The sequence below is a fragment of the Onychomys torridus genome, chromosome 9, assembly GCF_903995425.1.
Source record: "Onychomys torridus chromosome 9, mOncTor1.1, whole genome shotgun sequence".
Classification (NCBI taxonomy): domain Eukaryota; kingdom Metazoa; phylum Chordata; class Mammalia; order Rodentia; family Cricetidae; genus Onychomys; species Onychomys torridus.
The window spans coordinates 17360631-17375860 of NC_050451.1; the positions used below are offsets into that span (position 1 = coordinate 17360631).

Here is a 15230-nt window from a genome sequence, read left to right on the forward strand (position 1 = left end):
AAACCAGGATGAACAGGGAGTGATAGGGAAGATAACCGATGTTGACCTCTGGCACACACACATACACACCCACATTCTCTCTCACACACACTCACACTCATGCATGTACACACATACACAACTATTGAAGTCATGATGAAGTGATAATTTAGTCTCTTATTCTCCCAGTTGGTAGAGTCAGAAATGCGAGTGTTAATGCATTTGATTTCATTGTTGGTCTTGATGCAGGTTTCCGTCTCCCTAGAGAGTGGATAGACTTGAAAAGGAGGTACCATGATGCTCTATCGATACTCCAGTCTCTTACAGTGATTGGCATGTCGGAGGCCTTAGAGGGAGTCTGCTTTGATAACATATTATATAGCCTAGTGCTAGGAAGATAATTTGAAAGGCAGATTACATGCAGTGGGCTCATGCTTGCTCTTGGTTTTTTGCTCTTTAATACCTTTTTAAAGGATAAACATAGCAAATAGGAAGTGCAGGTGTTAATTTAACTTTCTTCTCACCACTTGTAACTCTGGTACAAGGAAGTCTGAATGTAGAATGGTGGATGATATGAATTAGGGAACTAACTCCTTTCCTAAAAACCAAAGACTGTGAGTCCTTCTAGAGTCCTATCCACAGGCCTGGGGTGAACCTTTGTAGTCCCTCTGGTGAGATAAAAGAGACTGGTCAGCAAGACACCCAACCTAACTAGATGCAGGTATGGAGCATTTGATAGCATGCTGTGATGTTGGGACCTAAGTGGGGCCACAGTCTTAGCTGTCCTAGATGCTTGCAGCCTGGGCACTCCTGACTGGATATCCATCCGCTTTTCCCTTCCAGGATCTCCAACCGCTGTCCAACTACATATTTGCAAATTGGGTAAAGTCAGATAGCTTTAGATAGTTACCAGTTGAAACAGGAACACGCTAGGTTGGGAAGATGTTTCTGTTTCTTTTTGCTGTTGTACCCTGTGTCCAGGGGGCCTCAGCAGGGTGACTCTTCTCTGCCTACAGTACAGTGCAGACACTCGCTCCTGCTAAGTGGGACCAGGGTAGGGTGAATAGGAAAGGTCAGGAGTGGAGAAATGTAACATTTAGGTAAAAGCAGGTTTGGGGTGGATGGCTAAGACTGTCCAATCCAGACCTTATGCAGTACCATCTAGAAATCTGAATCTAGCCGTGAGCTGCTGACAGTGAAGGTTTTCAGAGTTGCTTCAGGCAGGAGAGAGAGAGCACCAGACAGGTCTGTGGGGAGTGGTCCTGCTCACTTGTCCTCTGCTCCCCTATGACAGGCAGGAGAGAGGACTAGACAGGTCTGTGGGGAGTGGTCCTGCTCACTTGTCCTCTGCTCCCCTATGACAGGCAGGAGAGAGGACTAGACAGGTCTCTGGGGAGTGGTCCTGCTCACTTGTCCTCTGCTCCCCTATGACAGGCAGGAGAGAGGACTAGACAGGTCTCTGGGGAGTAGTCCTCTGCTCCCCTATGACTATTAATCACTAGAGATTTCTCATTTCTTTAGTTGGGAGCATCCTTACAAAAAATCCCCAAGACAAAAATCTGCCTTTGAAGGAAGGTTTAATGTTTAATGGGAACCTTTTAATTCCTTTTACCATAGTATTTTAGAAAGCACACCCTAATGATTCAATGAATAAATTATGGAAGAACTCACATCCCCCCTTTTTTTTGGCTTGAGAGAGAGTTTCTCTGTGTAAAAACTGTCCAGGCTGTCCTGGAACTCACTTTGTAGACCAGGCTGGCCTCAAACTCACAGAGCTTTGCCTGCCTCTGCTTCCCAAGTGCTGGGATTACAGGCATGTGCAAAAGACCCTTTTAAAATAGGGGATAAAGCCAACTGTGGAGATGGTTTGCTGTGCCTTGTCCTGGTTGATACCCAATAGGAAATAATACTAATACTGTTCCAGTAAGAGGTAACTTTTAGAAAACATTCTCTTCACTGTCAAAATCATTGAATCTGTGATTGATGAATTGTCTGTATAAGGTGGCAGTATGTGAAGCCATTGACTGTTAGTTTTACATGTAAAAATGCTGCTTGGTTGCTAAATTGTTTATATAGAAAAGTAAGGGTTGTTTTTAAGGTTCTAAAGATGTGGGGAAATTGAGGACTGTGGAAGAGAAAGGGGCCCACCTTTACACCGTGTAGCACTGACCCTGTGCCTAGGCTAGCCAGATCATTTACTTCTTGCTGTCTTAAAGCTTTGAGTTTATTTCAGGAATGAGGCTTTCCTTTGGTACTGGGGTTTCACTTAGGACCTAAAATAAAATTTTAATTTGTATTTTAAAGCAGGAATCAATATTTAGATGAAGAGTTTTCCTAAGCACTATCATTCTGTGAGATAAGCAGTAGCAGTTGAAGCTTGTAGTCAAGAGACAAGGTCTGCTTGGAACCCAGGTTCCATTTCTTCATAGCCCTCCGACTTGATCACAGTTTAGTGTCTCTGGTCACACTTTTTTCTTCCTTCAGACTGGAGATGTGCTTGAGCTAGTCAGACAGGCTAGCAACTTAGTATAAAGCCCAGGCTGGCCTTGAACCTGAGATCCTCCTGCCCCTGTGTCCCAAGGGCTAGGATTACAGGTGTGCTGCCATGCCCAGCTCACTCAGTTTTCTCTTTTGCAAGATGATGGTGCTCTCCTCAGAGAGGTGTCACGAGTTTGTATTTTGCTTGTAGTAAGCTCTTGAAAATGAGTCTTGTCGGTTAGACTTCACGCCATTTACCATCAGTGAGGATATTTTCAGTTCCATTTGGTGCAAGCGTCGACCCAGGGAAGCTGCTGTTAATCTCGAGGACTTAGTGTTGTTATTCTAGGGCTACCTGGATGCTGTCATTCTGTAGTAACTCAGGTAAAGTGCTTTTCACTTAGAGGCTCAATGACTAAGTGAATTGTAATGCTCGAATTTTAAGGTTAATAATTACTGTAATAAATCTACTATAATTGTAGAATTAATGTGTTGTAGAAATGTTTCCTTAAAATATCTTATTCTTGAGGCATCACAAAACAGTGCTCTGCACATTTAAGTATTGGAACAACAGCACAAACTTTCCTTTCTCCAGAGTCAAGGGAAGGGTACATCTGTGACACATTCCCCTTTGAGAACAGTTTCTCTGAAAGACTGGCGTGTCCCCATCACGGTCCCTTCTCTTGAAGTGTCTACACTGCTTTGTGATATTTGCAAATATGTAATTGGACAGTTATATGGTGTCTAAAATGACAAATACATACAATTTTTATTAAATCACCAGTCAGTTTCATAAAGCATCTGTTTTGAGGTCCTCATCGAACTGACTCTGCCTCTTTTCCATTGGTATTTCAAACGTATGAGTTTTAAATTAGATTTATTTCAGATTAGTTTTGCTCAGAGTTGACATTGTAATGTTACTGGACTTCCAGTGTGTTGCCATTCTAGAAGGAGTATTTGGATTCCAACTTTACTTGTTTGTTAGGCTGAAAAGTGGATTTTAGTCTGTTCCAGTGTGGTCTTTTGTTCTATGATGGACTCATCAAAGTTTGCTTGTAATGACTCTGTTTTCTTGACGTGTCCATTTTAAAGCCTTTCCAGGTTTTGTAGTCGGCAGGCATTTTGCAGGTGATGCACACACTTAATTGATGAGGTGTCCTAAGTCAGTGGTCTCTTAAAATGACAGGTCCATGGTACTTATTGACATTCAGAATTAAATTCTAGGCTTATGTGCAATTGTGGTTTTTTGTTTTTGTTTTTGTAGAGACTGTTTCATCATTAAAAGTATGAAAATAAAATTAGTGTGATGCTTTCTTGAGAATAAGCTGTCTGGGAGGAAATGCTCAGTTGGTTAGGAGTGCTGATGTGTCTTAAGGCATGCAGTCCATGGAGGATATAATGTGGGGGCTGGAAAGGTGGCTCAGCGGTTAAAACAGCCTACTGCTCTTCTGAGGACCCCAGTTCCACTCCCAGCACCCATGCCAGGCCACTCACAGCCACCTGTAACTGCAGCATCAGGAGATTCAGCAGCTGCAGCATCAGGAGATTCAGCAGCTGCAGCATCAGGAGATTCAGCAGCTGCAGCATCAGGAGATTCAGCATCTTCGTTTGGCCTCCTTGGGAGTCTGCACACACATGGCTTACACAGAAATAAAAGTGAAATCTTAAAAAATAAATCAGGCCTAGCATTGGGAGAGAGAAGTAGGTGAATGGATCTCTGTGAGTTCAAGTCCAGCTAAGGGTACATAGTGAGACTCTGTTTTAAAAAAAAAAAAAAGGAGAAGAAGAAAAAGTGAAATAGAGGGAAAGAAAGTCCAGGCACAGTGAAAAGTCTTAGCTACTAAGGCTCCACTTCTCTGGCATTAAGCCCAAGTATTCTTGCTGTGCTAAACCCTGGGCGAGTGAGTGAACTTTCTCCAACCTAAGATTTGTGTGTGTTGTACATGCATACTGTCATATTGTTTCATTTTTCTGAAGTGTATCCATAGAGCCCCTATCCTATCTAATTTTGGTTTGGTTCCTTAGTTGTGTCTGAATGAATTATGATTGTTAAGCACCCCTTCCCATACCTCCTCCTCCTCCTCTTTAAGCAACCAATAGCTTCACAGATCGATAGCATGATCTGCTCACACACTCCTGCAACACAGCATCATGTTAAGTCAGGTAAATTGGCAAACAGGTAAACTTGGCTTCTGGCTCTCTAGGGAAGTGTGTGCACTTGCTAACTTGCCTATCACAGAATCTTGGGTTATATCATATCAGATGGTGGGAATTGGATACAGTCAGTTGCCTTGTTGACTTCCGGCTAAGACAATTGTCTGTTAAAAAGTCACCTTTTAGTCTGCCGTAGGAGATAGTTGTCTCAGTGTTTCTTGTTGCTTTTGTGGAGTAACCAGCCTTAGATTCCTATCCTGAAATAAGGACAGAGAGAGCAGTAATAGAGAATTCTGTCATTGGCTTAATTCACTCTTAGTGGCCTAGGATCATCACGTGAAAGGGTGAAGTGCCGAGACTTGCTCATTGTTTCTCACCCCAGGGACAGTGTGTGAAGTAGCTATCCTCCTTACTTCCTTATTAAGACAGAGATACTTAATAGATACCACAATCAGAGTTTTTGGAGATAGAATTGGATTGCTGTCATTTAATATAGCAGGACACCTTGTAATTGTTCAAATAGCAATTCTTTGTATAATTCTTTCTGTCAAGAGAAACAGCCATTCTTAGGTGATGGTAGCTCAAAATACATTGCAGTATATTGGCTTATTGCTTAGAGTTGTCGGATTTATCAGGAAATTACTTTTTATATTGAATAATATATGGAACCATGGATGCTGGGAGAGGTTTGGGTTCTTTGGGGGAATTCTCTGACAGGAAATTATGATTTTTGTCAAATTCTTTTCTTTCTTTCTTCTTCCTTCCTTCCTCCCTCCCTCCCTCCCTCCCTCCCTCCCCCCTCTCTTTCTCTCTCTGTCTCTCTCTGTCTGTCTCTCTCTTTCTTTCCCTCTCTCTTTCTGTCTGTCTGTCTGCCTGTCTCTCTTTTTTTTTGGTATTTTCAGATTGGGTATTTGAAAATCCTAATTAAGTTCTTTTAGATTAAAATAGTTTTCAGCTGGATATGTCTGGTACAAGCCTGTAACCTTAGCAATTCCAAGTGTGAGTTCAAGGTCAGCTGGGCTGCAGAGCTATACTCTTGTCTCAAAAACAAGCTTCTTCCGTTGTTTAAGGGTGCGCTTTGAATGCTTCTTGTTTCCTTTTTCTAATTTTAAAAACAGTTTATAGAAGTCACTCAGGGGCTGGAGAGATGGCTCAGTGGTCAAGAGCATGAACTGTTCTTGAAGAGAATCTGAGTTCGGTCTCCAGCACCCACATGAAGCACCTTACCACTGTCTGTTACTCCAGCTCTGAGGGGCTGGATGCCACCATCTGATGCCAGAATAGGGCATCAGATCCCCTGAAACTAGAGCAACAAACATTTGTGAGTCACATGTTGGGTACTAGGAACCAAGGTCCTCTGCAGGAGAAGTGAGTGCTCATAACAGCAGAGTTGGCTCCCCAGCCATCCCTAGTGGAATTGATTAGCTGTAATTAATTTTACCTCATCAAGGGTCAGCATTTGTGATGTGTACATGTTGTAGTGCAGCTGCAACCTGTCTTCTGTGCAGTCTGTTAGTAAGAGGTCAACCAGTTGTACTGGTGTGAATGGTCAATGAGTTTTCCTGCAAGCCCAGTGTGATTCCTGAGCTGTGCATTAAGTCACATCAGAGCATTTAGACAAATAGATCCCTTCGCATAACATAACATCTCATTTGATTAAAAATGTATTGCATTGGAACTTCCTTCATACTTGATTTATGGTTTCTTACATGAGTTTCTTTCCCGTTTGGGACTTTAATTTTTTTTTTTTTTTCTGTCTCTAAATCTTTTATTCATTAATTTTAAGTGTTTTTTTTTTTGTGGTATTGGGATTCAAACCCAAGGCCTTAGATATTCTGGGCAAGTGCTATACCATAGAACTACACTTCTATTTTTTTTTTTAACTTTATTATGTTTTCATACATTCTAAAGCTTCCTTTTGCCAATTCCAACCTGTGCAGTTTACTCCCTTCAGGCCCTTTTCTTTGTAGTTCATTCTCTGGCATTTTTGTGCTCCATTTTCCCGAATGGGGGATGTGAGTCTGTGAGTGCTCAGCTTGCCTGGACTCACTCATTTCATTTTGAAAGTCTGTTTTATGCTTCTCTACAGGCCTTTGATACTTGATGATTTTTCACTTTTGAGTCCTACTTATTCATATGCAAATGGTGATTACAGAGCACTAAAGATAAAGGGATGGTCACCAAGTTTGTGTTTGTGAGCCTCTCACTAGAGAAAGGGAGCTGAGGCACACAGAACAGGTGAGAGCTGTGTCTTTGCCTGTTGTCCAGAGCCAGTGGCCTAAAGGAGAATTAAAATGAAAGTTTTTTGACTTTATCAGTCTTGATCTCCAAAGTGTGGATTAGAGCCGTGAACATTATGTTTGTGTTGCTGTTTCTTTAGGAAGTTAGTAGCAGTCCTGTGGGAGGAATCATGTTTACTTTAGTAGTTCCATTTGTTGGCTTAAAATATATAGAGGAAGAGGGTTGGCAAGATGGCTCAGCAGATAAAACATTTGCCACCAAGCCTGACAAGTAGAGTTTGATCCCTGGAACCCACAGGAAGGAAGGAGAAAACTACTTTCCCAGATTGTCCTCTGACTCACTCACTCTCTCTCTCTCTCTCTCTCTCTCTCTCTCTCTCTCTCTCTCTCTCTCTCTCTCTCTGTGTGTGTGTGTGTGTGTGTGTGTGTGTGTGTGTGTGTGAATATAATAAAGGTTCACAAATAAATAAATGTAAACAAAGATATAGAATTAATTAGTTTAAGCATGAATGTTTGTAATTTAAATCTTTTTAAAGGTACTTTAGTTAGGTGTCACACTAACTATCTTAATTATCCAGCTCTGCTAATAATCTCATTTATAAACAAAGCTGCTTTTGAGGGTGCTTTATTTGTTTTAATAAAACCTAAGGTATGAACCATAGTTGAGAGTGCCAGGGCTGCTCAGAAAGCAGGGGGGCACTGCTAGCTTCTCTGCATGCACATAGGATGTTAGGTGTGGTTACAAATCAAAGTAGAACACCATGCGTGAGTGGTTAGAGGGGTAGTTCATTAGTGCTCTGTTTAACATCTGTGAGTCCCTGGGTTCCATTCCCGGCAGCCCTTCCCCAACCCCCCAATAACATGAGGATATAAACCAGTTTAAAAATATTTTCTTTCTTCATGTCAGGCTTATGCAAGGACATTAGAATACTGCATGCAATATTCAGGTATTTATAGCTTGAAAGCTGCAGTCTGCTGTGACTGTTACCAGTGTCTACATCTCAGGGTGGAATGAGATACTTATTTTTTTAATCAGTTGATTGGATCAACCAAGATGCTTGATCAACTTAGAATGTTCAGCTTGTTGTCCTAAATGGGATGTTCTAAGACAAACCAGAAGTTAGAATTTGTATTAGAATTCCTATGACCTCTAAATCACATGGCAGCTGTTTGTAATTAAACTCAAAATTTTGGGAATGCTATTAATTTTTTTGTTATCTGAATCCTGAATTATGAAATCCTGCAATGGATCCAGCTGCTTGCCTATCTAGAAAGAGAAACTACATAAAATATGTAAAATGGAAAAATTGATTGATTGATTTTGGCCCAAACTGAGGAGAGAGTCTTTCCCAGCCTGCCGTATCTTCCACAGCATGGCCACCAAGAGTAGAGAGAATGGGGTTGGGGATTTAGCTCAGTGGTAGAGCACTTGACTGGCAAGCATAAGGCCCTGAGTTCGATCCTCAGCTAAAAAAAAAAAGAGTAGCGAGAATGAAAGCCGGGAAGTATACACACGTGAGGTTTAGCGTTGGGCTTGGGCCACTGAGCTCAGGGCAATGCTAGAGCTTTGGGATAGGGTGGGATGGGCGGGAGGTGTTTGCTGTCTCTGTACCAGAGCTCTGTTCCAAGAGGAGCTAGAGCTGAGAAAAGCCATTTTCTGTTTTAGAAAAAAAAAAAGGATGGGTTGTATTGGTCCTAGTATTGTGTCCACTGTGGAATAATGGCTGGCATGCTGTTAGTGGATGGCCTCCTGTCATCCTGTGTATGTCCATTTTCACACCCGGGAGAAAGAGCCTTTGATAGTGTATGTGGCACTTCCTACAGGACTAGTGTTCTCACTAAATGTGTGTGAATGGGAGATGTTGCTGTGCAAGTGCAGCCTATTGAAACAGGTTGAGTGTGAAGACGTTTGAACATGATTTTTCTTGTCTTCATTTTAAAGAATTCAGAAGGAGCTTGCCGAGATCACCCTGGACCCCCCTCCCAACTGTAGGTAAGTACTCCGGTTTCATTTCTTTGACTGTTTTGTAGAAGGTACATTTGATTAAAGAGTGAAAACAGCGAGGTGGCTTGGACTTAAGTAGCTGGAGAACAGGGGTAGTGATTGGTTGTGTGCAGAAATTGAATGTAGCCAGTGTGACTGTGCTGGAGTTGTCCAGAGTGGGGCCGGGCCCTCATGAGACTATCTCTCATTGGAAGAAGTATGTCGACCCTTAAATGATGTCTGTAATGACATAGAATAAAAGTATGGCTAAAGTATTTGTTGTTTGATAGTTTCTCAGTTGTTGGAAATTGATTTTCAAAAGCACCGAAACAATCATGGGGCATTTTCATGCTTTACTTTGCATCTTTGGTTGTTGGTTGAACTGAATAATGATGAATGGTTTGAGGCAGTAATAGTGAAAATGTTCTTCTTGTGACTACATTTCCCCCATTTTTTCTGGCCAGTGTTTATTTGGAGGAAATAAAAGCATTTGCCCAGAAGTGATTAATACACAGGTACATGGAGGAAGAAGAGAAAAATAACTTCCTGCCTGTGTTGGCCTCGGGCCAGCGTGATAATTGGATGGTGGCTGTTGGGCTATTTTAAGGCCTTTAATTTTTGCTGTGGCATGAGGTCAGTATTGGAAGCAGGCCAACATGGAGTTTCCCTGCTTTAAATTGACGGTCTCAAGCATTGAAGGGGAGAGGGCAGATGAAAAATGACAGTGTTTCCCATGTCGAATGCAGGTGACTTTATTTGGTACAGCTCTGATTTTGCCTGATTTTCATGTGAAATGAACCTTTTACAGATGGTCGTGTGAGTATGTGGGTCCTTGATGACTCGTTTCGGTACAGGAAAAGTTCTGAGGAGGCTTAGGTTTGCAGTAACTGTTTGGTTCTTCCTGTGAGCATTGTGTACAGCGCACAGACTTACAGGGATAATGTGCAAATGCTGGGCATTTGAATGAGTCTTTCTTTGTGTCAGGGAAGACCATTTACTGTCCAAATCTGCCATGCTTGAGACTTAGAGTACGGTTGCCCCAGGTGACAGAGATTGACCTGGGAAGGAACTCCAGATGGAATTAGATCTTGTAAATACAATCTACTCTTTCCTGGGATACTATTTGTTTTAATAGTTTTACTCTTTTTTTTTAATTAAAAAATAACGATTTCAACATATATATTCTTTGTAACCTTTAAAAAACAACTGGTTGGTAAATGTATGAACTTCATATTTTTTTGCTTGATTTTTCACATATTTGATTGATTGATAGTAAAGCTGTTCATCCATATTTCTTTTTGTGGCAGTGGGGGGTGGGACTTGGGTCCTTGGGTATGACAGGCAGGCTCCCTACCACTAAACTACATCTCCACTCACTGTGTTTTTGAGACAGGATCTCATTATATAGTAGTACACACCGGCTTTGAACTTTTAATCTTCCTCAGCCTCCTGAGCACTGGGATTACAGGCATGAACCACTGTGTTTAGTTTACACCAATATAGTTCATTGAAAATGTGGTTAGTGTCTTTAGAAAGAGAAGTTAGAGGGTGATTAACTTGGGTTTGTTTTTGGCCAGAGTTAACAATAGCTCTGTGGTTGACTTTTAAAAGATACGGTCTACCGACTAAGGAACTAACTTACAGTAATACAACAAATTAATGTTACCTGTGTAACAGAAGAGTCCCTCCCTGAATCTGTGTTCAGCTCTCATTTCTGAAGAAATCTCTGTTTCTTATCTGTTACAGAGCAGCTACAAAGTCTTGTCTTTTGGGTCCATGGACAGTTTGTAGTCAGCTCTCACAGATGAAGGTGTGAGGGGATGTCTGTGGGTCTGTCTACTTGTTCAAGTAGACAGGGAGGGGAGGAGGATTTTATCTATGGGTTATCTGCCTGTGTCTGTGGAAGGTGTCACTTAAGAGTGTGTAATGGGGTTGGGGATTTAGCTCAGTGGTAGAGCGCTTGCCTAGCAAGCGCAAGGCCCTGGGTTCGGTCCTCAGCTCTGGGAAAAAAAAAGAGTGTGTAATAATCTTGTTTTCCGAGACGTTCGCAGACAGTACAGCACTGAGTCTGTTGGGTTAGAAGGCAGGCTCGATGGGTTTTGATGCATAGTTTACTGTGATGTCTAGTTAAGAAACACCAAGAATCATATTGAAAGAACAAACAGATTGTTTTAACTATTACATAGGCCCTGAGTGAAATATCTATTCCCCACTCCAGTTGCGTATTTGGTGGAGACAGCCATATTTGTGTGAGCCATTTCCAGAAGAAATTGTCTTATATAGTATTGGCCCACTTCACCCCACCCTATAGACCTTGAATGATCCTAAATCTTGCTTTATCTTTTTGGTAATAAGGATGAAATACAGTGCTAAACATGTGATCTCCCAGTGAGCTCTCTGGAAGTAACTTAAAAGAGCTCCTACAAGTGATTTAACAGGCTAAATTTCTTTATGTAGGAAGTACATGTTCACATTTGTTAAATTTTCTTTGTATGTTTTGTTCTTGAGAAAGGTAAAAGTAAAATACATGTTTTTTTAAATGTGTGTTTTTTAAGGTAAGTTAAAAAATTTCCTTTATCAGTTTTTTTTTTTGTCTACAGTATAAATGTTTCAAAACAATTAACTTTATTATATATCTAAGAAAAAGTTCCTGCTCATAGAATCTGTCTGTGGGTTCAGCTAGAGAAAATTATAAATCCCTTTTGAATTAATATTTATATGTGTGATATGGGATCAGAGTTCAACTCCAGTTTTTTCTGGGTTGCCCACACCATTTGTTAAAAACAGAACTACTTTCTCTGTCTGTCTGTCTGTCTGTCTGTCTGTCTGTCTCTCTCTCTGTTTTCTAAGTTGATGGACAAACTAACGGGTTCCATGATGGCGTTTTCATGCATGCATGCCATAAGACTCTGTTCTAACTTGTCCCTCTCTCCCACTTGCCCTTCCTGTGACCCTCTTCCAATGGTTCCTTCTCTCTCTCTAAGTCCTCATTCCTTTTACTTCCAGCCACAGAGTTTCCTTTATTTTTTCTCACCAAGATGTTTCCCCTCCTGTCAGGATTCCTTTTTTTGTTTCATGGCCTACATACATATATGTGCATGGCCACACACACACACACACACACACACACACACACACACACACACACACAATTTTAAATCTAGGTTTTACATGTGAGAGAACACGTGGTCTTTGAGTCTGCACACATTGCTTGATGTAATAATTTCCAGTTCCATCTATTTTCCTGCAGATGTTATGATTTCGTTTTCTTTACAGCTGAGTAAAATTCCATTGTGTTTATATGCCACATTTTTGCGATCCATTCATCTGTTGATGGACATCTAGGCTGCTTCTTTCCTGACTTGTGAATAAAACAGCAATAATGCAGAAGTGAAGTCCCGCTGGTGTGTGACTTGGAGTCCTTCGGTTATACTCCAGTGGCCCCGATGCTTTGGGTGGTAGTTGTAGCAGTATTTTTTGAGGAACCTCCATACTGATTTTCCATCCTGGCTATACCAGTTTACCCTTTCACCAGTGAACAAGGGTTCCTTCCCCCATATCCTCTCTGGCATTTGTTTTCAAAGTAATGACCACTCTGCATAGAGTGACGTGGGATCTCAGAGCAGTTTTAATTTGCATTTCTTCCATGGCTAAGTGTGTTCAATACTTTTTTTCAAGTGTTTATTGACCATTGTATTTCTTCTTTTGAGAACTGTATTTTCAGCATAATAGCCTGTTTGTTAATTGGATGATTTTTTTTTTAAATTCTTGATGTTCTTTATATATTCTAAATATTAATTCCCTGTGTGATTTTTTTTCTCATTCTATAGGCCATCTCTTTATGCTGAAGATCATTTCCTTTGTAATCCCACTTGTCCATCCTTGGGATTTTTCCTGTGCTTCTAATGAACTATCTTGACTCCCTTGGGAATCACTGGGTTGTAAATATGAAGATTTATTGCTGAACTCTCTGTTCTTTTCTGTTCATATATGTGTGTGTGTGTGTGTGTGTGTGTGTGTGTGTGTGTACATGTGCACATGCACACACATGCACAGTTTTCCTATGTCCTATGCCAACAGCACACCGTCTGGTTAGTGTGTCCTTAGTAAGCTTGAAGCAGAACATGTCCATCCTCTACCTGGTGTGCTTCTCTTTATCTCTCCCCATTAGTTCAGGTTTTCCTAGTTGTCACCTCTTCTGTGACACTGTCTCACTGTAGTGAGGAGTAAGTTAATGGAGGAAAAAGGATTTTCTAGATCATTGTTATTGAAACTATGAAGGGAAGGTGTGTGTGTGTGTGTGTGTGTGTGTGTGTGTGTGTGCGTGTGCGTGTGCGTGTGCGTGTGTGTGTGTGTGTGTGTGTGTGTGTGTGTGTGTGTTTGTATGTGTGAATGTATGTGTGTATGTGTTTAGGTGTATGCATGAGTGGGTGTGTATATGTTTCTTGAAACCACATTGTAGAACTGGAAGTCCCTGAGATGTGGTGGTTTCTCTAGGAAGAGCATCCCGTTCAGAAGTTTCCTTGTCCCTTCTGATTGCTGTAAGAGCTGAATAACAGTTTGTGGATGTTGAAGAATTGTTGTGCAAGATGTTTGGTCCTTTTATTGCTTGGAGCTTAAGTACCTTGCTCAGGGTTACACAGATAAAAGCAGATGATTTGTATTTAATAAATTCAAGTGTTTTTAAAAATAGTTTTATTCTTTGAAAGTTTCATAACATTTATACAATATGTATTGAGTCCTTCCATCTACTACTACCTCCTCCCACCTCCTTCCCAGTGGCATGTTCCCTTTTATTTTATGGTTATTAATAACCCTGAATCCTGTTACTGCTGTGTGTGAACACATGAGTATGTGCCCATCCAGCATACCAGCAGCCACATCCCCAAAGGAGAGCACCTCTTTCCCTCAGCAGTACTCCTCGGACAGGAGTGGGGTCCCTTCCCTACCAAAAGGTGGAGTTTTGACTGTCTTGCTCTAGTGCAGACAACCATAGCTGCTGTGAGCGGATGCATGAAAAGCCACATTATGTCCCGAAGTCCGCATCCCACAGCTCTCCTCCCCAGCCACCAGTTGTTTCTGCCACCTCTTCCTGGAGTTCCCTGCGCTTTGGGAGGGAGGTTCATCTAGGGACCATCCACAGAGTGCACTCCGAGTTATTCGTATTCAGCATTGTGACCAGTTAGGAGACTGCATTAACCCTGCAGGAAGAAAATTCTTTGACCAAGGTTTAGAGTAGCACAGATCTGTGGCTATAAACATTTAGAATAGTGTTTGACAGCATGATCATTGAGCAAAACAAGTGTGTGTTCCCTCTGCTACTCCCACCTCAGACCCAGGACCACATCAACCAAGGGCATTTAACCCTATAGTCCTTTAGGACAGTGTTCTCAGCCTGTGGGTCTAGATCCCCGGGGAATATCAGATATTTACATTACAATTCATAACAGTAGCAAAATTATAGTTATGAAGTAGCAGTGAAGTAATTTTATAGTTTGAGGAGGGGGATCACCACAACATGAGGAAATGTATTAAAGGGTCACAGGATTAGGAAGGTTGAAAACCACTCCTTCAAGAATTTAGATTTACACTCTCACTCTGTCTCCCTTTTTGATTTTAAAGATGACCCTTTCATTGCTGGCAGGAACGCATGTCCTGTTCTTCTACCTTTGCCTCGAGGCTGACTTTTCAACCAAGGCACAGCCAACATAAGGCCCTGCAGGGTGTGTGTGTTTGACAGGCGGTGCTGCATGGGCTGGTGTGTGCTGCCCCTTACCTCATTCTGACAACTGATGGGCAGAGATCCTTTCCTCTCCAAGCTGTGTCTGACCATAGTTTCTTCCCAGCAACAGAAACTTCATTGAACCAGGCAAATCCAGGAAGCACTACTCTTTCTGTATGGTCACCAGAGAAATGTTATTTTTCAAATCATTCTTTGATGATATTTATCTCCTAATGATAAAGCTGCAGGATGAAAGGGGTCTTAGTGACCATCACCACTGTGTTTTCTTTGTTTTGCTTTTTCTTGCTTTAAGAACATATCAGAATGTGTGTGAAGAGCATATTAAGTGATCACACTGGGATTGCATCTTATAATGGCTGAAGAACATTTTATTATTTAGTATGCTCACACATATAACTGGGTATTATTTCAGGTTTATTGCCTAAGTACTTTAGATAAAAAGTGCCATATTACTTTGTAATATGCAGTGTTTTAATTTCCAGAGTGCTTTGTGTTTTAAGCTATCCTGAAAACTATTTTTGTATATCTAAATTATTTCCCCACAGTGATTATTATGTTCACCAATTTCAATTTTTTTTGAATTAACTAATCATTAATCCACTCGAAGACAAAGATTCCGGTGGGCACATTTTATTTTAAGAACAGTACAAAT

The 15230-nt window shown here is 41.2% G+C and overlaps 1 protein-coding gene across 1 annotated transcript in view; it reads left to right on the top strand.

Annotated features, from left to right (window-relative positions):
* The window catches only part of LOC118590680 (ubiquitin-conjugating enzyme E2 E2), a 313604-nt gene that overhangs the window by 6358 nt on the left and 292016 nt on the right, over window positions 1-15230 (top strand). The window contains exon 3 of the mRNA XM_036198470.1: window positions 8794-8844. Within this exon, the coding sequence (XP_036054363.1) occupies window positions 8794-8844 (51 nt within the window). The remainder of the gene's footprint in view (window positions 1-8793; window positions 8845-15230) is intronic.